This window comes from Squalius cephalus, assembly GCF_949319135.1.
Source record: "Squalius cephalus genome assembly, chromosome: 13".
Lineage (NCBI taxonomy): Eukaryota > Metazoa > Chordata > Actinopteri > Cypriniformes > Leuciscidae > Squalius > Squalius cephalus.
In genome coordinates this window covers 20,081,118-20,107,851 of record NC_137134.1, presented here as the reverse complement: position 1 = coordinate 20,107,851, position 26,734 = coordinate 20,081,118, and the positions used below count along the sequence as shown (strand labels likewise).

At 35.9% G+C, this 26,734-nt stretch overlaps 4 protein-coding genes across 6 annotated transcripts; 2 read left to right on the top strand and 2 right to left on the bottom strand.

The window, feature by feature from the left end:
- Positions 1-14: 14 nt before the first annotated feature.
- rfxank (regulatory factor X-associated ankyrin-containing protein) lies at positions 15-1,684 on the bottom strand. Its single transcript, XM_079889604.1, has 8 exons — positions 1,342-1,684; positions 1,114-1,225; positions 969-1,034; positions 791-891; positions 599-724; positions 438-504; positions 283-363; positions 15-193 (listed from the first exon to the last, which is right to left on the bottom strand). Exons 2-8 carry the CDS (start codon positions 1,202-1,204, stop codon positions 123-125), a joined length of 603 nt encoding a protein of 200 aa, XP_079745730.1. The 5' UTR covers positions 1,205-1,225; positions 1,342-1,684; the 3' UTR covers positions 15-122.
- A 501-nt stretch (positions 1,685-2,185) lies between these two features.
- Positions 2,186-4,989, top strand: borcs8 (BLOC-1 related complex subunit 8). Of its 2 annotated transcripts, XM_079889539.1 has the most exons (6): positions 2,192-2,313; positions 2,467-2,579; positions 2,811-2,875; positions 2,947-3,054; positions 3,251-3,336; positions 4,452-4,989. In XM_079889539.1, exons 1-5 carry the CDS (start codon positions 2,205-2,207, stop codon positions 3,312-3,314), a joined length of 459 nt encoding a protein of 152 aa, XP_079745665.1. In that variant the 5' UTR covers positions 2,192-2,204; the 3' UTR covers positions 3,315-3,336; positions 4,452-4,989. The 2 variants fall into 2 exon arrangements, with proteins under 2 accessions (XP_079745666.1, XP_079745665.1); XM_079889540.1 differs by lacking the exon at positions 3,251-3,336 and having other exon boundaries at positions 2,186-2,313.
- Positions 3,429-6,418, bottom strand: tmem221 (transmembrane protein 221). The gene is made up of 3 exons (XM_079889538.1): positions 5,760-6,418; positions 5,026-5,111; positions 3,429-4,352 (listed from the first exon to the last, which is right to left on the bottom strand). The coding sequence occupies exons 1-3, from the start codon at positions 6,047-6,049 to the stop codon at positions 3,850-3,852; spliced, it is 879 nt and encodes a 292-aa protein (XP_079745664.1). The 5' UTR covers positions 6,050-6,418; the 3' UTR covers positions 3,429-3,849.
- A 3,909-nt stretch (positions 6,419-10,327) lies between these two features.
- Positions 10,328-23,753, top strand: mef2b (myocyte enhancer factor 2b). 2 transcript variants are annotated; one of them, XM_079890138.1, is made up of 9 exons: positions 10,328-10,491; positions 14,184-14,279; positions 14,974-15,177; positions 16,182-16,304; positions 16,388-16,568; positions 21,159-21,304; positions 22,380-22,476; positions 22,586-22,688; positions 22,785-23,753. In XM_079890138.1, exons 2-9 carry the CDS (start codon positions 14,226-14,228, stop codon positions 23,107-23,109), a joined length of 1,233 nt encoding a protein of 410 aa, XP_079746264.1. In that variant the 5' UTR covers positions 10,328-10,491; positions 14,184-14,225; the 3' UTR covers positions 23,110-23,753. The 2 variants fall into 2 exon arrangements, with proteins under 2 accessions (XP_079746264.1, XP_079746263.1); XM_079890137.1 differs by having other exon boundaries at positions 21,159-21,322.
- The last annotated feature ends 2,981 nt before the right edge of the window (positions 23,754-26,734 follow it).

Below are 26,734 nucleotides of genomic sequence, written 5' to 3'. Positions count from 1 at the left end.
ATGAACTGCATGTTTGTAAAAGTGTTTTTTAATTAAAAAAGTAGAAAAACAGATTCTTTATTTCATGTCAAAATAAAGCTATGCAGGATTATTGTAAAGTCTTCAAAGAGCAGTCCTTTGCTTCATGTGTTCTCCGACACCGAAACTGGTCCCCGAAACAGCTTCAAAATGTGATCTTCAAGAAATTTTTGCACTGCAAATGAGTTGGTAGAATAGTCAGTTATTAATTAATAAAATAAGATGGATTATTTGCATAACAGTATACTGTAAGGAATTACTTGCCTTTTTTATGGCCCAATGCAACAGCAAGGGCAACAGGACTGTATCCAGAGTCTGCCTCGAACGTGATATCTGCCCCACATCCTAAACACAAACTTGCTTCAGTTAGTCATCACAAATAATAAAACAAAATGTGTGAATATTTTGAAAAGACTTACTTAGGAGAGCTTCAACACATTTAATGTGATTACCACGAACTGCATAGAGAAGAGGGGTCCCACCATTCTGTGTTTGAAATTGAAAGCATGATTATGAGGTGTACATTTTCTACAGTAATTAATATTTGTGTAAAATGTAAAAAATATTAAATTGCTCATACCCAGTCATAGGAATCAATCTCAATGTCATGTTGTAGGAGAATATTAACAATATCTGCAAATCCTCCTGCGCTGGCCAAAGACAGGGCACTTTCTCGTTCCCGAGCTAGTGTTCTCGGATCTGCTCCCTAATGTAATATAATATCATATGATAATATATTGTCGCAGTGGCTAAAAAAAAGTGTCTTTCTCACCTTCTGAAGGAGGAACTCTACCACCATTATCTCTCCAAATGCAGCAGCCCACATTAGGGGTGTGAAACCTCGCTCATCTTGACGGTTAAGCAGAGAGCTGTCTGCAAGATTACCCATACATGTTGTTTAATTATTTCAGCAAGCGTTGGATACCTATATGTTGTTTATTTATGGGTACCTTTGGATAAATGTATCTCCAGTTGTGAAATCTCTCCATGGGCTGCCAGCTGATGAATTGAGAGGTCTACAAGGCATAATTAAAACTCACAATTATGTTCAAAAAGGCTGCATGTCGTGCATTTGGAAGGAGGTGAAAGACTCACTATCTAAAGTGGCCGGTCGGACTGTGACCTCATTCCCACGCTGTTTATTCGTCAGAGTGGTCGAGTGGTTCTCGTCAAGTCTGTTTTCCATAATCACTGATCATTACACCTGCTTTAAATGTACGCAATTTAGAAAATAAGCAATGTTAGCACAAATTACTATGAAAGTAAGCCTATATTTTTTAATACTAATATGAAATACTAAAATGTGTTTTGGGAGTATCTTACCTTCGATTCCTTACACTTTATGAGCAAATACTCTGATCTTAAACTTCACAGGCTTGTAAGATCACATATGCTGCTTTTGTTTCCTGATTCGTTTGCAAAAGTGAAACTGAAATAGGAGACTTGCATGTGCATTGAGCTCAACACAGACCGCACACTAATGAATCACATCGTATTAAGTACTTTTCTGATCATATATATTGTACTTTTTGGCTGCAAACTTAATCGCATCCTTCTAAACAATTGGAGCTGGAAGTGGTTTTCGTGAACGATTCTGTGGTTTTGAACGAATCGTTCTAGTTCACTTTCATTCACTGACTCTTTTAAGCGCGTGACTTGCTTTCCTGCCCTCAAAGACTGACGACAGCTGGAGCCAATAGCAGTCGAGTGCGGGCTGGGGAAAAGCATTTCATTGGTTGGATCAATGGAATCAATACGCCCCTTTCACTGCGTAGGAGTTTTGATTCTGAGCTTATTCGTTATTAGGCTGGAATGATTATGGATGTGTACAGTGACTTATAATAACCCACTATTAAAATAGCTTAAGAACATTATTGAAACATATGTTTGCTTGCTTGCTTGTCTTTTTCAAGAGCTTATAATAGTCAGCCCAGCAGCTGCACAGAAATAAAACAAATCTTCTTTTTGTATTTTGTGGGGGAACGCTTATGATGCTTGGTTGAAAAACTACTACAATAAGACTTATTTCAGTCACGAACGACTCGGCATTTTTAACGAAGCGTTAAAATGTTGTAATCTGCAGAAAGGGCAACTAAACGATTCAGTGAATGAATCTCTTTGGTGAGTCAATTCAGAAGATTCGAACTAGTGGCTAGGAACTCGTTATTGGGCTGGTGTTACTACGGATGATGTTTTGGGAGCACAATCGGCGCATTGATAACACAGAAGGAAATTCATATCATACATTGATAATAAAAATGGAGGATCAAGAAATGCAATTAAAAGTAAAAAGAGGTATCCGTGTGCATGTTGATTCATGTTTCGTAACTTTTAATTTACATAACAGAGCGTATTAGACGCCTTTTATGTGTTTGTCGTCAATAGTCTGATTTGTTATGAACCTATTGAAGAGATGCTGATGCCTTGTTTTCTTTATTTCTTCTACAGTGACTGATAAATTCACAGAGAGTATGTATGTGTTGGCCAATGAACCGTCTATAGCGCTTTATAGGTTACAGGAGCACGTCAGGAGATCCCTACCAGAGCTCGTGCAACACAAGGTGCGTTTCATTGATATTGTTCAGCCATTCAAATCCACTGCTCGGTAGATTACTTACAAATTGTTGTTACAAAGTATTTATACTTGTAGAGCTTTGGGTATGAGAAACGTATATTATAAATAAAATGTATAAAATAAATAATTTTTTTTTTTTTTTTTTGTCTGCCAGTTACCTTTAACACATGTACGTCCTAAGCTGTCTTTAGTGTTGTAATGAATTATGAATTTGTAGACAGACATGCAGAGCTGGGAGGAGCAGAGTCAGGGAGCAATCTACACTGTTGAATATGCATGCAGGTAAGATTTCCATTACATAAACCGACAAATTGATTATTCATGTACATACTTAATGGCTGTTTTTCTTTCAGTGCGGTTAAAAGCATGACAAACAGTAGCCTCTATTTCAAGAACATAGATGGTCTTCTGCGCCAAGCCATTTCACTGAAGGAACAGATGAGCAGCTCGCAGGGACGGAGGTTGTAGTCACTATCCATTTCAACCCATTGCAATTCAATGCATTCACTATTATTCTTTTCCCTTTGTTTTTTGTAGTTTTATACATCACTTGTTAAATGTAAATGTAACATTTTCATGCTTTCATTTTTCTTTGCTTGATTGCTTCACTTTTAAGTTGCTCACTTTTTCTGTTTTTAAACATGCATGTGGCTTCAGTGATGTGAAACCTGATATTAATCCAAACGATACACCCACACACACTTCGGTCACACCACCTTGACTCATGGAAATCTTTCTCCAAGGTTAGTTGCTTCATTTTTGTGTCTTTCTACATCAGTGTTAGTAGTAATTTGGTGGTTTATATACAAAATTGTTAAAAGATCAGACACATTTTCATTGTATTTCAAATTTATTATGACACATTTTAAATACCAATTCAAATCGGCTGGTGTATGTAATTTGTCATTGCATCTTAATTTTTTTTGTTGTATTTTTCTATAGCAAATCATGTTTACTGTAGCGCATTGAATAAACAATTTTATTTTAAGCGAAAGTAAAAGAAAACATTCATTATTCAATTACAGCTTCACAAATTCTCAAGTATTTCAGTAGTAATTTCACAATATTATTTTAAAATCTGTTAGCGTGATTTCGAACACGTGTAAGGTGATATTAGGTGCACAAAAAATATAGCCGTTTTTTTGCATATTTTGCTTTAAATGTCACATAAATATTTTGGCCGCTTTCTAAGACAATAATGTATAGACACTATATATATAGTGCACATCTTGACACAAAAGTAGATGTGATACTATTCATACTAAAGTTGAATCCTTGACCGTGGCTTTGCGAGCTATTACAGATCTCATCTCGCTGTTGACGCCGTTCCAGGGTTTTGTCTGAGTGTGAAACAGGCCAGACTCTGTTGAAAAGGTCCGGTGTGTCTGTCCACTCCCACCGCCGCTGTAGCCGTCCTTATCGCTAGAGTGAACGTGAGGCCCGTTGGATGGCGAGTACAGCGATTTAGGATCGATGTGAGCGGGGTTGATGTAATGTCTATGCAGGTTGGCTAAGCTGTGTTGCCTCATTGGCTTTTCCGTAATGCTTAGGTTCGAAGTACGGATTCCTGGGCTGTTTTCGGGGTAGTTGTGGTACATGGTGTGGGTATGTTCACTGCGGAAGGATTTGGCTGTATGTGCGGCACGTATTAGGGAGTGAATAACGATAAGTAGCAGAACGAGAACACCAGAGGAGAGCACACACACGCTGGCTATGCCGCTCTCGACCTCAAACACCAATATCATGTAAATAGACATGGCTGTGAAGAAAGAGAAAAAAGAAATATTAATGTCAAATAACTCCATACTATGACTTCTGAATGATGAATATACACTAATGTATTGCTTTTGCTTCACAGGAAAAGAGCTTTGGATTCTGGCATGCTAAAGGATGGAGGAGAAAAGCACAGCTCTGGGATATAAACTTGATCACTGATGAAGAACTGGATGAAACCATATGCCATATTCAGTTGGTGCCACCAGGTCATATTGAGGATGATTGCTACTCTAAAGTATGAAAGGCCATTTACACCTCTGAGATAAAAAACAAAAAAGTCACATTGTGAGATGTAAAGTCACAGTTGGGAAATATAAAAAGTTGCAACTGTGAAGAAAATATCACAGTTTTATGAGATTTAATGCCACATTGTGACATAAGTCACAATTGGAATATATAAAATCGCAGTTACCACTATTTTATTTACTCTTAGGTGGAAATGGGCTTCCATACTAAAGAGACAAAAAAGAAGACATCTTTTTGTATAAAAGATGTAAGGATCGGCGTATATTTATAAGCTGCTTTGGGGGATGTTTTGCACTATAATTCTACTTGTTCTAACTAAGTTCTGTAAATGCATGTATTCTGAATCTAATAATTAAAGTTTTTAGTATAACTCATGTCTGACTTTCCTGTGGTTTTTCATGTCCACTTACCAGCTAAGTAAACTGAAACTCCAAGGCAAAACAGCCCAATGTTCACATGCCGGACAGCCCTGCTATCCGATAAAAACCAGTCGGCCCTTGGAATACAAGCAAAAAACAAAATAGATCACTTCTAGTTGTGTGGACTAGTAGCAGGGCCTCAATTTGCAAAACAAATAGACAGATATCAGTGACTTGCTAGAATACATAAAGCAACCATTCATGCTGCTCTATACTTTGAATTAGAAGTCATTTAAAATGTTCAAACCTGGTTTAGGCTATTTCTTGGAAAAAGGTTCTGGAGCTCAATGTGAAATACAAAGGTCCAGTAAATGGCAATTATGTTTGATATACAATGGCCCAAAAGTGTTTGGACACTTGATCCAAAAATAAGTTGAACTAACTTCGCTTTCCTGAGTAATTTCAATGACTTTCAATGTGATTTTTAGTAGATGTATGAAGTAAATTAATTTACCTCAAGTTCACTCAGGTGTGATTCATCACATGTACTATGGAAATGTTCCACTAAAGTTAGAAAACAACAAATGATTTTCATTTGCAAATGCTTTTTTGTGTAGAGTATTACTCTATTGTCATTTTAGACCTAAACAAACTCTTTTTGGAGGGCATTGTTTTGCTTGAAAAGTGAGCTTGTACTATCGTTCTTTCAAATAAATGTCACTCGCTTGGTTCGACATTCTGTAACTCGCATATTAAGTAACTACACAAGTAAGTTTCTCCATTACCTTTGTGTATCTGGTTCTCCTCGGCATATTTCAGTAGCGAAATAGCTGTGAAGCAAACACACAACAACTGAGCTCAAGTTGAGTGTCAGAGACAAGGCTGAGAGGACCGTAGAAACGGGCAGTAACACCGCTGTGATCTCACTCGACACGAAAGTAGGCGAATCTTTAAGAACAACCTGTTGCGTTTGGAGCTGGCAAATCAAAATGACGGATAACACGGACATTATTGCGGATAAAATCCCTAAAAACGCGAGCACCACGAGAGAACGCTGACTATAGGAATGCGTCATGTCCGACAGTCGATAAATGTCCGATTTACTTCACAAACAAACCGCGATAGTCCATCAAAAATGATGTTTTTCCACTTTTTCTTGCTACTTTCTCGCTGTTTTCTTGAGGCGCAAAACAAACGATGCGCGAGAGGCTGCTGTGGAATGCGCGTGCTCTCGTGCCGCTGTTGTTCAGTCAGAGCATGTGATCCACTTTAAATCCCCAGATTAAACACATTTCATGCAACAATGGACTTTTTATTTGGATTTATTCGTCTAAGAAGAAGCCATACAGCAACTTACTCGCCCTACACTTATTTGTCCTTTGAAAAGCAACGCGCTTCCTTCCCAATATATGCCATCCAAGTTTTGTTATCCAGTGCATGCAGCAGGTGTGAAGCACTAATAATAAAAGTCTATATGCGTGCATCAGCATGAGCGAAATTTAGGACAAAAATATTATTATTATTTAAATTATTTTATTTTATTTTATTACATTTTTTTATATATATATAATTTTTTATTATGTATTTTAATAGTTCTTAACATTTATATGAACAGTTAGTGTTGTTTGTCAACACCGGTAATCGAGAATATGGTCGAAGTTTCCCAAATTTTGCTTGCGTGTGTGTGTGTGAATGCATACTGTATATGAATGCAATGTAATTAGAAAAAACATTAAAAACTTTATCAGCAACAAAGGACTTTTTATTTCTATTTTTCTAAAGCTAGTATTTCTTATTAAATGATTATTAACTTGATAGAATGCAAAAACATTTTTGCTCAAATGGGCCTATTTGCATGACAAGAATGATTATTTTGCACAAAAACACCATAAAATAATGTTGCTGCATTCAATTTTTAAGTACATTCAACTTGGATGTTTGTCATTTCAACTTACAATCAACAGACTTTAAAAAATGAGTTGAATCTTGTAGGCTATAACTTGTAAAAAATAAGAAATTCCTTAACTTATTTTGATGAGTTAAAGCAATGTGAAAACATATGTTGTCATAACCTACTGATCATCTATTTTTTATTTTTTTTATTTACAATCTATATGTTGAATGTAATTTAAAATTGGCATATATTTCTTCAGTGTTATATCGTATTTAAGCTTAGTAGCATAAAGGTGAAACGTTGCTTGTTACCTTAACTCTTAATGCACAGGTGGGGTTTTTTTTGCTCAGAATGGACTGATGGGAACTCGAGGTCTGCCGCTGTGCTTAACGTGATAAGCGTGACACTAAAAAAACATTGCCTGAAGAATCGCCTAAACATGAACGCTGACCAGAGAGGCTATTTCTGAATCCGAGAGACTCACCACATGTACAAAAACTTCAGGCCGCTGATGTTGTCAAAAGCAGAAGTGAGAAGTTTCAGGGAAAAAAAAAGAAAACAAGTTGACACTTGACACTTTCCAGAGTTCCCTTTATTTGATTGAGACCCAATTAAGTTAGGTATACTTTAATAACCACTATACATTTATTATGCCCTTTACGTAAAGGTTCCAGTTGCCTAAAAAAGTGTTTACACCCGACTGCCATGCCATTTATAGTACAACAAAGAAGAAAGAACTAGTTTGATGCATATGATGATGCTTCAAGTCAAGTCAAGTTTATTTATATAGCGCTTTTCACAATACAGATTGTATCAAAGCAGCTTCACAGTATTAAATTAAAATAATACATCAATGTTTGTTTCTAGTGGAAAACGTCCACGTTTGGAGAACCCAGAAGTCAGTAGGCTAGTTATATGAGAGTCTTATTATGATTCTTATATGATTATTCACCTTTCTCACCTAACGCATTTCATAATTTGAAATTGCGGTTTCGGTCTTATTTAACGAATCGTGCCCAGTTTGTAAGCTTGGGTAATTACAAATCTGATACCGTGCCTGTTCGACAGGGAGTTCCTCAGGGTTCAGTGTTGGGTCCAATTTTATTTAACATTTACATGCTTCCACTTGGGCAGATCATCAGGAAATAATGATACGGATGATACATAGATTTACATCACCACTAGTCCTGATGTCCATTGCTCATTAATAGCTTTGCGTAGCAGAGATCAGTATATGGATGCAGAATAAGTTCCTAGCTGAATGGCTCCAAAACTGAATTAAAGCAGATTGGTATAGTGGCGGCTACTCGTAAGGCCGAGCAGATTAGTTTGATTGTTGACTCCAGCATGGTAATTCCCACTTCACAGGTGCAGAAACTTGGTGTAATTTTTGATCCTCAGTTAACATTTGAAGCACATAAAAAATACATCTCTAAAACGGCTTTCTACCATCTGAGAAACGTTGCTCGACTCAGACCTTTTCTCTCTTTTTGCAGACACAGAAAGGCTTGCCTTCATTACAGCTATAGGTTAGATTACTGTAATGCCTTGTTCTCTGGCCTTCCAGCTAATTCTCTGAGCAGGCTACAGTATATTCAAAATTCTGCCGCCCGTGTGCTCACTCGTACTTCTCCTCGTGAACACGTTACACCGGTGCTTTCACAGTTGCACTGGCTTCCCATAAATGCGAGAATTGATTTTAAAATTCTTATTTTAACATACAAGGCACTATATGGGACTGTACACGTTCTCTCCATTCTGCTAACTCTCTTTTGCTACATCAGCCTTCATGTAAGCTTAAGACCATGGGGGAAAGAGCCTTTTCATACAAAGCCCCCCAAGCTATGGAATGTGCTTCCTCTTACCATCAGAAATGCACCATCGTTGGGACACTTTAAAAAGTTGATTGACACATCTATTTAAGGCTGTTTTTCTTAATTGTTGTACTGCTCTGTTTATTTTACTGTAGCGTTTTGGGTTTAAGAAAAGCGCATTACAAATGTATTATTATTAATTTAATCAGAAAGAGCTTCATTGGACATTTGAGTTAATAAAAGTTTGTTGGCATCCATGGTTCCAAGAAGAAGTTTTAACAACCACGGAACCTTTCCATTGGACAAAAGGTTCTTTAGATTTTTTTAAATGTTCTTTAAACTAATAAAAAATGGTTCTTTCAAGAACTGTTCTGTGAAAGGTTATTTCTTCAGAATCAAATATAGGTTCTTTATTGGCATCTAAGGTTCCATGAAGAACCTTTAGCATCCATGGAAACTTTTCATTTGCTCAAAAGGTTGTTTAGGTTAGATTTTTAAAATGTTCTTCACACTAAGAACTGTTCACTGAAAAGTTCTTTGGGGAACCCAAAAATGGTTCTTCTGGCATCACTGTGAAAATGTATTTTGAATTTGGTCCATTTTTCAGATATGTATAAGCCATATTCAAAATGCCTTTTAAAATCAATATTTTTATGTATTCTCTCCAGACTGAAGGGAATACACTGAGCTTCCTGCAGTGGGGATGCTGAGGGACTTTCGGGAGCATGACATGAGTTTGCTAATTCTTGCATCAGATGACATGCAGATTAAACTCTCTGAGGGGAACTGAAGCCTCTGAGAAATGCTGAGAGATATTAGTAACCTCTTCACAGCATGTACAGTAGATGTGCATCTCATTGTCACTTTTTATGGGAAGTAGCCAGTGCGAGTCTGCTAAGATATTTTACACTATAAAGCTAAAGTTGCATTGCATGTTGAGATGAAAGTGCGCTCAGTGCATGCAATGAAGTTCTGTCCCCTATGAAATTGTGAATATATATAAATGGTGATGTTTAATGTTGTAAAAAATAATTACAATACTGTAAATAAAATAAGATAGCCTATAGGTAGGCTATTTTTGGAATTTCAGATGAATTTTAATAATGTGAATCGTTAATAAGAAAACAGATTTTTCCTGCACATATTTATGAACTATAATTAATAAAATATAACATTGTTTCATAACGTTTTCCCCATGTTTCTATAAATAAATTAATTCCTGCCAAACTAAATAACTGTTGTTAATAAACGTTGTTATAAAGTGTTGATATGCTAAACGACAGTGTTCTTATGGAGAGAGAGAGAGCTAGGCTAGTTCCTTCTTTTCGCTGTTTCACTTTAACAACATCTTTAAATATGCCCCTTGTACGCTTAATATTTAAGTGTCCATTTAGAGTATCGGATGAGGTTTTCATTAAATGAATGACAATGAAAGTGATGGCGTCTTTAGCAGCCAATAAAACTCGATAGAGGCGGGTGAGACCAGAGAACAGGCGAAGGTGATGGGCGTCTCTTTCAGCCAATGGGAACGCCAGAGGGGCGTGGCATTTTCTGTATGATGACGCTACTGTAGGAACAGCTGGAGATGATTGGCGTCTCTTTCAGCCAATGGAAACGCTGAGGGGGCGTGGTATTCTCCGCATGATGCTGCTACAGTAAGAACAGCTGGAGATGCGCTGTTGTCAAAAAGAGCTCGACGATCATCAGGTGATGTGAACTCAACTAACTCATTCAACTCATCCATCTTCTTTTGCTGACTGGTGACGCTGTTCTTAACGACTCAACCGACTGGTTAATTGTCAAAACCAGGTGAGATATATTATTATTTTAAATAGCTATAGTTATAGCCTATATAAGTATATAACAGTCTAGCTTGCTATGTTTTTGCGTTTAGTCTTACATTTGAGTGACCCTGGAATAGGAGAGTTATTGGAATGACAGGTTGAACTATTTATATAACTATTAACAATATATATATATATATATATATATATATATATATATATATATATATATATATATATATACAATTAAATATTGAAAGCATAGAAGCTCAGCACAAAAACAAGGCCTTTCGTTCACTGACTTCTAATCTAGCCACTATCGCCGTGTTACCTTGAGAATGTGAGAAACTAATGCAGAATGTATTATTTATTACATAAAGTGTTATTAGCGCTTTTTTTCCTCAACACACTGGTTAATGTGCAGATTGACCGTTTTAGCGTTATTTCAAGATGATTATTCCTTTGGGATATGCAATTATATGTTTTGATTCAGCAGATCATTTCTTTATTTTGGCAAATCAACTTATATTGCATTCTAAATGTACAATTTTGTAGTATGCAATGCGCACTCCTTGGGAATCAAACCTAGAACCTTGCAGTTGCAGGCTTTGCCACTTGAACAGTCACAAAGGTCAACCAAAAGGTGAAATCCTGCAGCAAATCTAATAGATGTCCTTGCACCTGGATGTAATTTTAAACCCCAGGGACCTTGCTGCATTTTGCAAAATACAGAAACCATACGTCCAGCGCATATCCTAAAACTGTGCATTTACTGCAGCACAATTTAAGTGCTTTAATAATAATACAAACGATAATGTTGTGCCATAACCGTTTATAAAGCATATGCAGCCTTCCTTTTGCTTATTGTGCTTCTTAGACCGTTTGCACTTGTCATTTGGTATGCAAATATAAGTCTTACTTACTATTTTTGGCTCACCCAAGTTTCTCATCCCACCGATGCATGCGCATACAAACCATTAGCTTCAGCCACCAACAGCTGAAGTGTCTGTACGCTACAGGTGCCAGTTGCATGTGGTTTTGAAACAGTTTTGACGTCCATTAGCAAATAATTATTTGCTCTAGTGTTATAGAGCTCATTTAGTTGCCTTCCCCAGCTCCAACAGCTTTGACTAGTCTGCACAAAAGGTGTTTGTTGTTGGAGCTCTGGTGGGGTTGTCCCCATGAGGGACCCAGAAATTAGTTCCCTCCGGCCCCAAAGCGAGTGCTATGTAACACTGCCACTGTTTGTGTGGATTCTTTTCCACTGTCTGGCCTCTGGGAGAATCGCACAGGAAGCTGAATGTACACCGAGGGCAGACAGGATCCAGAGGTGCAATAGTTGCAATATTACGAACTTTTCTTTTATGTAATTTCATGTGCAGTCCAGCTGAATCAGTAAATTACACTTGAATTTTTATTTTATTTTTCTGTATGCAGTGGCAAAATGAGCAACACATTTTTTTGTCACTATTTAATTGTGTGCAATCTATTCAAATTAGTCAAATTTTTGTTTTAGCGTGGCATTGTTAAAACCGAATCGTGAATTTCCAGTTAAATTTTTTGTTGCATTTTATAATAAGAAAATATTTATAAATAATATATAAGAAAATATATAAATGTATAAATAAGAAAATATATATTATTGTATAGTTTATATATTTTTAAAATAGAATTTTAATATAAAGATTTATCATCGTGCTTGATGACCAAAGGTGATTTCTACCACAGCGTTTGGCCTCAAAAATCGAAATAGACAACCCCATTTCATGATAAAATGTAGCTAACTGTTTTACATTATGGCGAATTAGTGCCAAATTCATATGATTTCATACTATTTAAGTTTAAATGTTAAAATTAAGTGTTTTTTGTGTATGTATTATAAGAAAATGTAACAATTTTACGTTTTGGCAAATTGGTTGAGTTCGTACAATTTGATTCATGCGAAAATGTATGATTTTCACTCCTATAACCGTCAGTGGTGCAGCATGAAAACAAACATTCGCCAAAACTTATTTATGAATTGCCATGAAGAGTGTGTTGTACATGGCATTTCTGTCTGTGGTTATGTCTACTATAGCATCATAAATCAGTTTTTTAGACTGTGAGTCACTAAAAACCAGAGTTAAAGATGAACTTTGTAATGTCGCTTATAGTCACATTGGTTGGCAAGATGCAAAAGCAAATGCATTGACAAATTTGAGGAACTTTAAACTTAGCCCGACACATAGTTTGGTGATAGCAATCTTGTCACAAATGCTTCTCACTTCCTCGCATTACATTTATATCTCATGACCAACTGCCTGACCCTGATGCAGGCCACCTGTCAAATCCTTTAGGTGTGTGTGTGTGTGTGCGTGGAGAATATCATTCTGGTATTCTCTTTATATGGTTATAATGGCACAAAACAAGGATTCCTCCACTTGTCTGCCTGTGTGCCAAGGGGTGGGTGTGGCAACGGGCACTCATGGATCGTGGGAACAGCGGCGCTCTCTCTGTAAACCATTGGCTTTGAGATTTTAAAAATAGATGAGGTTACACATGCCTAATATATGAGAGGAAAAAAGCATAGCTGAAGTCCCGGGGCTTTTACATTAGCAGTTAGCCACTATGCTAACAGCAGGGGTAGGTCTGAAAGACATTTCCCAGTGGGATTGATAGCAAGTACATTAGCAAAGCCAACTTTATGATTGTATTTCACTGATTTATAGGCCAAGACAAATGAAGCTTCAAGCCTAACGTAGACGTACAGATCTTTTTGCTATGTCAAATTAAGTGTGCTTCTTATCAACATCAAATGACTATATTCGTGGTTTTTTGCTTTTTATCTCAGCAACTAGATCTCAGTGTCGTCAAATGCAGCTAACAGCTTAGCAGATTCTAGCTGCAATAAACTCACCAAATTGTTAGCTACTAGCATTTTAGCTCTAAAAATAGTTATTCTTGTGCAACTTCACTATGAATGTGCTTTAAAATAGCAAAGCAGATGTATTGAGTGCAGATTTTTAACGTTTTATTTTTAAGCCAAAGTTGTTAGCTTTAGCTATAGCAATCACCCAGGCTAAGATCTGTGAAATGCATCACCAATTATCTCTAATTGGCTCAAACTTTTCTGATGAATGATGACCCTCAACTAGGAAACTTTACTACCCCTCCCCCACCCCAAAATCAACTGTTGGTGTCCATTTCGCTCGTGGGAGAACAGGGGGTGGACAGGAACTTTCCCTTCATTGAAACACTATTATTATAAGTGTGGTTGTAACGCTAATGCGTACTTTACTCTACCTTTAAATAGAGATGTCATATTTTTAACCTGTGCCCTGTGGAAATGCTCATGTTTGTGCTGGGATAACCCAGACTGTGGGGGTGTTAGCCTGTGCGCCTGGGCTAACTTTACTCCCAACTAACCCTCTGGAGGGTATAAGTACACAAACGTCCGTAATCCTTGGATGGGAAGTTGGGGTTGAAGTTGGTATACATCACGCATGTGCAGTTACCATTATATTTACAAAAGCAATACATATGTTTCTGCAGAAATATGATGATTGTGAATTGTTGTGCATATAGATATATACTATTTTACTACAAAATATATTGTTTTTATAATATATATTATGCTCAATTTCTCATATCTCTGTTATTTTCTGTAAATTATATAAACAAGTGTTTCACATGCCACACATTCTACTAATAAATTACATTTTGTTTTTTACATTTTAGTCCTGTTGATTTAGAAAAATCCCGCTCTGAACACAAAGCATCATGGGACGGAAGAAAATACAGATATCTCGGATTCTTGATCAGCGAAATCGTCAGGTCTGTACTCTTTTCACTTCATACCACGCTGTTTAAATTCAACAGGAAATGACATTCAAACGTTTTCTGTGTGAAAGTGAATATTAAGTAGGAAGTAATGTTGGGTGGGGCTTGGTTTTAATATGATTTGATTGGTGGATGTTAGCCTGTATTATCAGTGAATTTGTTTAATTTTTTTATTCCGCCCACACAGTGTTGGTTTTGGCAGCCAAAAAGTTACTTTAGGGGCAAAGAAAATTATATTTAAATGAAGATGTTTTTAATAATATATAGTATGACAACAAACTATTTTCAGTTGGATTGATATGCAACGATCAGTTGTGCAAACTAAAACCAGGCTTGTTTCTTTTGATTTTGATTTCATGTTTATATACCTTTATCTTATGATATATCGGCCAAAAAACACACAGACATGGACCTTCCTTTCTCTTCAGACCACCAGGACTAAATTATGTGATGTTTTCACACCTGATTAACGATTAAGATAACGTTTGCTCTACATCAGAAAGCGATATTTTAATCCAGGTCAAATTATCTCAAGGTGTGAAACACGGCTTTTACTTAGGGGCGAAGAAAACATGTCCAAAAAAAGACTCCGAAAAGACACAGCGTGAGAAGTTAAACCATTATAGCTTTGTGGCATCTATCAGATGTTTTTGTAACAATGGTCCTGTGGTTTGTTCTCTTCTTCAAGGTGACATTTACCAAGCGCAAATTTGGTCTGATGAAAAAGGCTTACGAGCTGAGCGTGTTGTGCGACTGTGAGATCGCTCTCATCATCTTCAACAGCACTAACCGTCTTTTCCAGTACGCCAGCACTGATATGGACAAAGTTCTGTTAAAGTACACCGAATACAGTGAACCTCATGAGAGCCGTACAAATACTGACATACTGGAGGTACATGCCAAATCTCTCCCTTCTGAAGTGTTTTCATTATTAATAAATCACCAAATCAGGTGGGCTACCGCTACGGTTTCACTGTGCTTAATTTAATTGTAAAGTAACCAAGCAAAGTCCCAATTTTAAACAGGCATAATATAGACATGAGAATTTTATAAACATGAAGCTGGAGATGTTTTGTCTTGAACAGATTTGTAGATGTGCCTGTATATTTAGAGCAAAAAATCCAGACCTTTAGTGAAACTGCTTTATTTTGCATTGTTTTCTTATTTTATAATTATAATGAAAAAATATACATATAAAAATATACAAAGTTTGGAATCAACACTTTTATTCAGCAAGGACACAATCAATTGGTCAAAAGTGACAGTAAAGATATTTATAATGTCACAAAAGTTTGATTTCTATTTCAAATAAATGCTGTTCTTTTGAAATTTTTATAAGAATCCTGAAAAAAGATATCATGATTTCCATGAAAATATTAAACAGCACACTTGTTTTCAACACTGATAATTATAAGAAATGTTTCTTGAGCATCAAATCAGCATGTGTTCAGAATGATTTCTGAAGAATCATGTGACTGATAATGATGCTGAACATTTGTACATTTTAAACTGTACTAATATTTCACAATATTTCTGTTTTTACTGTATTTTGTATCAAATAAATGCAGCCTTGGTGAGCATAAGAGACTTCTCTCAAAAACAAAAAAACTTTAGTGTATATATAATATTAGTTATAAAATAATAGCTTTTATATTTGTGTTGCACTTTGTATATTTATATATTTATATATATATACATTGTATCTAACATAAAATTGTGTAAAGTTTTACATTTCTTTTAGTATTTCATTAGAAAACAGAATTATATCCGAGCTGTGGTGCTCAAATGGGAGATGGAGGTTCGAATTCAGCCTGTGTGATTTCCTGATCCAACTTCTCCTCATACTATTCTCTCTTTTCTCCTCTCTTCCACCCTCTTTCTCTCTGAGCGCTCCAGACTTTGAGAAGGAAAGGTTTGGGACTGGAGAGTTCAGAGCTCGAACACGAAGACAGCGTGCCGATGGGAACGGAGAAATATCACGACGGCATGGACCTCTCCATCGCTCGCCAACGCTATTATGTTAGTAGAATCTTTCAGATGGCAATTTCTGAGCCGAATGTGCATATATGCGTTCTTCTGAAGTACTGTGTTAAATCCATTAGGCTCCATCGCTCCTCCCTTCAGAAGTGATGGGTGCAAGTACTGAAAACGGCTACAGCAACTCCTCCAATCCAAACCTGGGTGCCCATCGGACTCCATCCTACAAACCTTTGTGCAGCAGGCCGGGCTCAACCAGTTCTGTCAGCTCCAACTCTCATCCGGCCCTTATGGGACCGCATTCAGGTATTAGAAAACGTGCATTTCTAAATATTTGATAACATAACTACACTTGTCATTCACTATTAAAATAAAGGCTAGTTCTATATTTAAAGCTACACATGTATCTTCAATAAAAACATTTTTAAATAACGTTACATAACACTTGGTATTCATATCAGATAATGGTGGATACTATAACTTGGCACGGGCTATTTATAGGCAAGTAGAGTAGTAACTGGTTTAGAGATTGGCGTTGTTATCAACATAAACATTGTTTTTTGAAGCTAGTCAGCGCACAGAATACGTAATGCTGTGCAAATGTTGATTCTTGTTTTGTTACGGGTACTGTCGCATTCCCGTTTTGCTTGCAAGCTATAGACCTTATGCGCCAGAGAAACATGAGCGCAGCCATCTTTCGAATTTTGTCTTTGAACTTCAGTTTTTGCGGCAAATTGTCGAAGAGTAATTAACTGGTGAAGTGGATTTACTTATTGTAGAGTTAACGAAAGTTATCATGAGCATTGTAATGTTTGAAGAGAATGTCATAACAAATGTCAGTTAGACCCGGAAGATTTTAAAATGAGCGGTTCATTCTTATATTCATGCTGTGGAAATACAAACCGGAAGACATTACACAATGAGTGCGGCGCTAAAAGGGGGCGGGGCTACATACGTTTTTTTTGGGAGCAGACATCACAGTTATGTCATTTTCAGCTATGTTTGTGGCGGCAGAAAAACAGTAGTATCAAGTGGAGGAAAACGGGCGAGATCCATGGAATAAGAGAGAAAATGACTTGTTGTGCCTTTAGATGTCGAAATCAGAATGAAAAAAAGAAGATGGTGTTTATTTTTCACAGAATACCATCATCAAAGTTTCCTTTGAAGTGAAACACAGACGTTAATGGGTGCAAGCTGTTAAACAAACATGCTGGGCTGATGAAACCTGTGATGATTACCCTACTTTTCACATCAGAATTGTGAGATATAAACTCAGAATTGCAAGAAAAAAAAGGCAGAATTGTGATATAAACTCGAAATTGCCTTTTTTATACTTTTATTCCGTGGCTTCCACAGACTGCCGAACTGCCACTTACTGCCACCAGGTACCAAACACCCAAATGGTCTATTTTCCCAGGAAATCTGTCCCGACAACTCTAAAATACAATTATTATAGGCTCACCATAATCATTTAGTGTAAGGCAAAACACGGTTTGGACGATGGCTTTATGATGTACCCAGCAAACAAAAATATGTTCAAATGAACATTATTCACTAACGTTCCCATTAAGTTATGAAAGCATTATTCTGAATGTTCTCAACTTTAAACACATCCGTTTTTTTACGTTTTTTTTTTGTTGTTGTTGTTATGCGAACTTTAAGGAAACATTTCATTTTATCATCTTGCAAACATTTTGAGAACATTACTTTTGAATGTTCTCTGAACGTTCTGAAACAAAAAGTTGCTGCCGTAAATTTTTAAGTACAATCAACTTCGATGTTTAAGTTATTTCAACTTAAATTACATTAAACTTACTTAAAAAAAATGAGTTGAATCTTGTATAACAAAAAAAGTAGGAAATTGCTTATCTTATGTTGATGAGTTGAAGCAATGTAAAAACATATGTTGTCATAACTTATTGCTCATAATTTTTCTAATTTAAATGATTTGTTTTCACAATTTATTCTTTTGTCAAATCAACTTAATTTATGTGGTTCAGATAACATAATATTTTGAGTTTCTGTTGGTTAAACCAATCTCCTTCATTGTATTAACAAATTTTTTTCATTTCAATTTACTTGAATTAAATTAAACTTAAATTTAAAACAAAAAACAAAAATAACGACTTTATTCAACCATTTTGTTCTGTGTGGGCCTCTGACGTGAGTTCACGAGAGTGCCACGACGCATGCGCGAACTGAGAAGATGACGCACATGGGTCTCGATGTAGTGTTTAAAATGGTTCTAAAGTGTGCATTTCCTGGATGCCGCAAAATGGCTTACCTTTCACACTTTCCCATCAAATGATCGTGAGCGTCATCTTCTCAGTTCGCGCATGCGTCGTGGCGCTCTCGTGAACTCACTCAGAGGCCCACACAGAAGAAAATGAATAGTTGAATAAAGTCGTTATTTTTTGTTTTGTTTTTTTGCGCACAAAAGTTATTCTCGTCGCTTGATAAACTTAAGGTTGAGCCACAGTAGTCACTTGGACTATTTTAACGATGTCTTTACTAACTTTTCTGGGCTGGCAGATGAAATTACCTTGTAGCCTATGGAGGAGTGAGCCAGCTCTCAGATTTCATCAAAAATATCTTAATTTGTGTTCCGAAGATGAACGAAAGTCTTACGGGGTTGGAACAACATGAGGGTGAGTAATTACTGACAGAATTTTAATTTTTGGGTGAACTAACCCTTTAAGGCAACCAGGTTACTTACTTTTTTTAAATAATTTTTTACAGTGTTGTAGGCTAACATTTAAAAAACATTAGACAAACAACCAACGACGTTTCAGAAGTAAAACATTCCATGAACAATATTCAATAATGTTTTGAGAACATTAAAGTCCAGATTACTAGAAGAACGTTGTAATCCAAAATTCTGAGAATATTCCTTGTTAGTTTGGGTACTCAGTCATTATTTCAATTTTGTTTGTTTCGAACAAAAAAAAGTTACATAGTGTGGTTTTAACTACATAAACTACGGTATATGTACCACATAAACCGTATTTCTGTTCCACTAAATGTTTAGTAGACGAACCACTAAAACGGTTTACCACTTATTATAGTCATTATCGGATGGTGTTACACTAAAAGGCAGTGGGAAACGCTCCCCAAGTTGAGTATTTTAGCACTTGCGCACAGGAAGTTCTCATATATGAAACAGCCCACCGTCTCAACCACGCACACATACAGGCACACATATGAAACAGTATCTGAAGACAGAGCTGTGGTTTCTGAGCAGAATGTCACACCTGCTGGACTTTGATGCAGCGCCTCCATATTACTATTAGTAGTGCAGCATAGGAATATTCTACTCAAAGCGACCTGTGGTCAGAATCCAGCGCTAAAAGCTAGCAGAAGTGTCACATGCTTCAGAACGCAGCTTCTAATTGTGACGGTGGTCTTGAAATGGAATATGAAATAGTTTGATGTAGAGGCAGACGTTCAGGTTTTCAGGTTTAGCATGTGATTTGTCTGTAACTATGGGAGCTTTAATGTCCCAGGGCTTGATACTTACAATTAACATGATTTATTTTCCAGGTCAAAGGTCACATTAATAAAATTGTCTTTGATTTTATTTAATTTTTTAACCATGCTTTCCTTTATTTTAACATTTTTAAACCTTCATTTATTCTGACAAAAATGAAATTTAACGATGAAAAATATTATGGTAACACTTTACAATAAGGTTCATTGGTTAACATTTGTTAATGTATGAACTAACAATGAGCAATACATTTGTTACAGTATTTATTAATCTTTGTTTATGTTAGTTAATAAAGATCCAGCTGTTCATTGTTTGTTCATGTTAGTTCACAGTGCCTTAACTAATGTTAAGACACAACTTTTGATTTCCATAATATATTAGCAAATGGTGAAATTAACATAAACTAAAATTAATAAATGCTGTAGAAAAAAAATATATTTTCATGATTTGTTTTCACAACTTTTTTCTTTTGTCAAATCAACTTAGAAAATTCATGTGGTTCAGATAACATAATATTTAGTTTCTGTTGAATAAAACAATCTCCTTCATTGTATTAACTCAAATCTTTAATTTCGATGAACTCAAATTTTTAGGGCAATCAGGTTACTTACTTTTTTAAGTTAAACCAACAATTATTTTTACAGTGTGTTAACTAAAGTTTGAATCGTTATTTTAAAGTGTTATCGATATTATTTAAAAAAAGATATAATAATCTAGATAAAGAGTGGCAATAAACAATTCATTAAAATATATTTATTGAGTGAAAATTTCTGTCCGTCAGTTGCGACAATACTGTCCATAAAAAGTTTTTTTCAAAAGTTATGAGATCTTTATTTATTTGTTTGTGGGTTTTTTTTTTTTGTTCATTAGTTTATTTACCGTATTTATAAATGAAAAGCTATGATAAAAACGATTATTAAAATTATAACAATCTACATAAAGATACATTAATTTCAATATTTGAGTGAAATTTTTTCAACAATGACTGTCCATCAATACTATCCATAAAAAGTGTTTTCGAAAGTAAGATTACTTGCTTAAAACTTGAGATGAAACAGATGTATCGTGAAAACAGAGAAATCAAGAAAAATGTCACTTGAGAAGTGATTTCCAATCAACCTCTAATTCTGTCAAATTATGCAAAACATTTGATTGTGTGTACGTTGGATACATAAACTCTAGCAATGAAATTAGCCTTACCAAGACATTCAGAGCCATCAATCACATCAAGACAAGTTCACACTTATCAGCAAAGTGTGTTTCCATACAGGTGGCAAGCATAGATAGTGAAGAGACGTTGTCTGCGAAGGAAAACTTCTCCTTTCAGTGAGTGACAGAGAGAACGGGAGAGAGAAACTGAAAAACTAATTTCAACCACATCTTGTTTTTCACTTCCCATATGACTGAAGGTCTGGGCTACTCGATGTTTTCCCATGGCAACCTGAGCAAGGCCTTGGAGATGAAGACTCCGCCCCCTCTGAATATGACCAGTGACGGACGTCGCATTGATGCTCACAGCGGACTGTGTGGAACCCGCAGCAATTTGGCCAATGCAGTGAGAGAGTCTACCAAAGTACTCACTTATACACAGAAATGACTCACTATACATAGCCAAACTTTATTATGTCACTGTACATGACTCAAGTACAGAGGAAGAAGGAACTTTATCTTACTCCTTTTATTAATTTTGTGTAAATACATCATTAACAAGTGCTCTAGTTGCTCATGTATATTCAAATGTAATTATTTATGAAAATACATGATTTAAAGTTGTATGATATTTCTAAATATAGACATTTCATAATTGAGCATAATATTTGTCTACAATATTATATTATATATACATAATAATACACATTTATAATATTCATATTTTTTATACACATTTTATAAATCATTGTATTCATGAAAATGTGTATATATGTCATGTTTTATTGACATTTTATAATTAATATTAATATTTTTAATATAACTTTTATGAATATTATATTATTATTTAATATTATTAAATTTGTATATTGTTATATCATGTATCATGTTATATATTATAGACATTTCATAAAGTTATCGACATTTCATGTAGTATTCATGTGTATATTCATGTGATATTATATTATTTCATAACATAGCATAATGCAGTATTAATTTGTAATATTATTTGTCATATCAATTTTATAAATTATTATATTATATACATTTAATAATATAGCATAATGTAGTATTATTTGTCATATCAATTTGATAAATCATTATATTATATTATATTATTATATTATATTATATATGATTTAAATGTCCAATAACTAATGATGCGATAAGCAATATATAATAACTTCAATTAATTATTTTGTATTATATTATATAATATAATATAAATGTATAATATTAATATTTTTCATATACATTTTACAAATTATTATATTTATAAAAATATTATTTAAAGTTGTACTATATGTGTAGTACTACTGGTAAATATAATATTAATATTTGTCATATCAATTTTATCGATTTTTATATTGTACTCAAACTCAAAGTGAATATAAGATAACTTACTAGATACTGATATACTTTATGATATAATTTTAATAACCTTGTGGTTACATGTTTTTTGTTGTTTGCTTTCTATCTAGAGAGCACTTTATCAGAGTATGCATGCTGGGGGCCACATGATGGCGATGGGGAAGTCAGGCTTACTGGGGCACAGTCTGGGCAACTACGGGGCCTCAGGTGGGGGCCCAATCTTTATTTAGAGCACAGTCTGCAAAATTATAATGCAGTAACAAAAATACTGTTTATACTGTTAAAAAGAAGCATTAACGGTCACTTTCTGTCTTAGAGTACAGCCACCCGAGTTACACTGTAGGCTTTCAACGCAATTCTATGAACACCTGGCAACCTTTGTCTCACCAGGATGCCCACCAGTCCATGATGAGCCCTGGGTGAGGCTTTTTTAACCATACATGATAGAATTAAACAAAGTATATCAAATAAATTCATGAATGATTTATTACAAGTACTTCTGCCGCTGTCCACAGGATGGCATCAGGAGGAAGCTGCTCGTACCCTTCGCAGTGCTCTTCTCCTTCCTCGCCGCCACACCCCTCCCTCAACCTGAGCATCAAATCAGAGCGCGCCTCTCCTGATCACATGCTCTCAGCCACGCCCCCCAGCCATCACATGCTGCAGCACTCACCAATGGAAGAGCCCAAAGCCACGGGCGAGGAATACACAGCGATGGATAGGGGTGAGATACAGAAGGCCTCTTACTCCAGCCAGCCTGGTCCAAACAGAGACTCCGGGGAGGGCAAAAGCAACCCGCCTCTGAAACAACATGACATCAGTAATGAATGGATAAGATAATTACCCCATCCTTTATTAATGTCTTAAATTCTTTTCTTTTTTTTTTAAATTGGGAGATGCAATCTTCATATAAAAAAAAAAAAAACTTGCATTATATTTGTTTTCCTTAACAGGCTATACTTTTTTTTTTTCTCCAGCTATTCTTCGAAGTTAAATATACATGCAGTTAATGAGATGTTTAATCAGAGCCAGTAAAAAGTAGTAATATTATCAGTTCACCAGACCAACATTCAAAAATCAATGTTGACCCTGATTAGAAATGTTATTTCTGTTTTTCCTCACATGTGTATATTACTGTTGAGCCAAAAATTATGTTCATGTAACTCAGAACGGGCTGCTTTTCTACTTTCGACGTTTTTTTTTAATATGAGAAAACAATGTTGTCTTGATATTTTTTGGCTAATTTGCATAATTTCTGGCATTACCTATATATTACATCATATTTTATGCTTATGTTTTTTCACTTGTGCTTGTGTGAATGCTGCATACCAACATGTACAATCCTGAAGTATTGTCAATTTGTTGCAATGTCCATAAGAGGGCGGCACATAACCATATCAGACATCTGAATGCTTCTTGTTGACGTGATAACTTGTAGCCTAACTTTTGTTTTATAATAATTAAAGAATTTCATTTGTACATCTTGAGTAGTATGTCGTACATTTATTAACTCATGTTGCATCATTTTCAAACACTTTCCTAAACTTAGCCTAATCAGTGGTTCATGCACTTGAGCCATTAGAGGGCCTCAACGAACTTTGTTTACTTTAAGGACTTAAAATTATTTAAAATAAGTTATCATGAAATAATTTAACTTAATAAAATGTTACACTACGCAACATTGCTGTTAGGCCTAGGCCTACTATCGACATGCTGTGTTGACCAATAGTATTTGTTTTAGTTTAATGTAGTGAGGCGATGATAATAATGGGGTACATTTGGGCATTTCTCATGATAGAAAGCATACTGTAAATACTGTGTCAATACACATATTAATCTTTCGCTGTCGTGGTATTTATCGAGGTACCAGGATACAGGTAAGGGGAGATGTGTATTAACCTTGACATAATGGAACGAGGTTGTAAGAGACAGTTAGTACAGTAATAAATCACTTACTTGACACAAACAGTTTTGCCAACCGAAAATAAGTTGGAAAGACGTATTTCTAATGTTTCTTTGACTTAACGAAATCAAGGTAAAACTATAAACACAATAAACCCCACGTTTATCCTTCACTGGCTCGTTTAAATTAAGTAGGCCTATGACGTAAAATGTATTACCGTCTGAAGCCACATTTTTTGACAACTGAAAACTAATTGGAAAGGCGTTTTTTAATGTTTAACTGAGGTAACGAAGTCAAGGTACAATTATTGATAGGACTGTACAGTCGTGGCCAAAATTAACCATGCTAAATGTGTAGTAAGTTAACCGTTTTGGGGTTTTTTTTGCGAATTGATTAGCCTACCATTTGTATAACCACAGTTTACTTAAAATACTGTGGTTTAACTATGGTTAGTGTAGCAAATCCATGGTTTAACTACAATAACCATGGTTTTATCTGGTTTTATTTGTAGTAAAACCATCGTTAATTTTTCGTAAAGGATTGGCAGTTTCCTGCTTCAGGTATTTTTTATAGATTATTGTTCACGTTTATATTGTATGCTGGGAAACGATACGTATTTCATAAGTTTTAAAGGCTTTTATTGGCAAAAACATTCAATATATGCAAAGTCAATATTTACAGTGTTGATCCTTCTTTATAACCTCTGCAATTCGTTCTGGCATGCAGGATATCAGCTTCTGGGCCAAATCCTGACTGATGGAGATCCCTTCTTGCCTTATTAGAGTTCGGAGTCAGTTGATCACAATTTGTGGACTTCTGCTTGTCCACTCGCCTTTCGAGGACTGACCACAGGTTCTCTATCATTAAGACCCAGGGAGTTGTCTGGCCACAGATTCATAGTTTCAATGTAATGATCTCCGGCCACTACATTATCACTCTTCTTGCTTTGTGACAGAGCTCCAAATTGCTCCAGGATCATTGGGAGAAGTTGCTCTTGCAGGATGTTTTGATACCACTGTTTTGTGGCATGATTGTGAGAGAGCTCACTCTGTTGGATGAAAAGCAACCCCACACATGGATGGTTTCAGGATGCTTCACTGTTGGCATGACACAAGACTCATGGTAGCATTCACCTTTTCCTCTCTGGACAACTGGTTTTCCAAATGTCCCAAACAGCCAGAAGGGGGCTTCATTAGAGAAAATAACTTGGCACCAGTCTTCTACTGTCCAATCCTTGTACTTCCTGCTAATTTCAGTCTATCCTTGTTTTTTCTTGGAGAGAAGTGGCTTCTTTGCTGCCCTTCTTCGCCTCACGACATGCAGATTCACTCACACACACACACCTGCTGCCATTATTGAGCAGCTCTGCTCTGGCGGTGATGGGATTCTGGTGCTGACTCCTCAGGAGGAGACGGGACGTCCAGAAGCCTTCTTCACTGCAGTTGAAGCTCTCTTCTTCAAGTTTTTGATAATCCTGTAAATGGTTCTTTCTGGTGCAATATTCATTGCAGCAATTTCCTTGCATGTGAGGCCATTTTGATGCAAAGCGATGATGGCTGCACGTCTTTCTTTGGAAGTAACCAATGCTAACACAAGAACACAATGATTGGAAGCACTTCTTCCCTCATTTTAAAGCAATCATTCTGCTCTTATAATCCAATAAGAATGATAGAGTGATTTCTCCTGACTAGTACCATGGGCTGAAGATATGCTTAGTGAAATTATGTTAGCTGATAATTTTGCGCCAGGGCCAAAAAACAGTTAAATTTTGGGTTTTGGGATAAAGTTCTTTTTTTTTTTTTGGCCAATGAAGCATTTTGCTATTTTAAAATGCATCTGATCACTCTGTGCAATAAACAATGTGAATCAACACTGTAGCAAACTTTGCAAAACACAAAATTTATGTCACTGCCAAAACGTTTGGCCATGACTACGTTTATCCCTTTATTTTCCAATTAAATATGGCGTAAAGTGTATTTGAAACCAGTTTTTTGCCAACTGAAAACAATTAAGAAATATATTTTTTTATATTTAACTGACGAATTAACAAAGTCAATGTAACACCTATTAAACAAGAAGTGTAGTCTGAAAAAAACATCATGGTAGCCTCTAGGTAGGCTTTTTTAGCGTAATGTTGAAAGACTGTTTAGGCCTGACACATGAATAGCAAGAAATGAACATCATCTTCACAATGCTGAAGCTCTTCAAAATGAGTGTGTTATCAAATATTCAAGCAGATGTTATGTCTGTCAGATCACTTCTGTTTCTATATACAATCCTGATTATAATCACCATTAAAACCATCCCACGAACACTTCCGCTATGTCGACACACAATTATATTCAAATCCCATTTCTCAGACACCCATCCACACCATCTTGAACCCCTTGAGCTATTAAAAAAAGAAAATTGTCTGAAATTACCCAACTCTCCATCTCGTCAACACACCCTACCCTACCACAGTTGAAAAGAGGGCTACAGAGGTCACGTCTGGGCAGGTCTCGGGGGGCCGATGGGGCGAGTCTGTGGGGCACGTCTGAATGGTCCTCGGTCCAGTCCCTA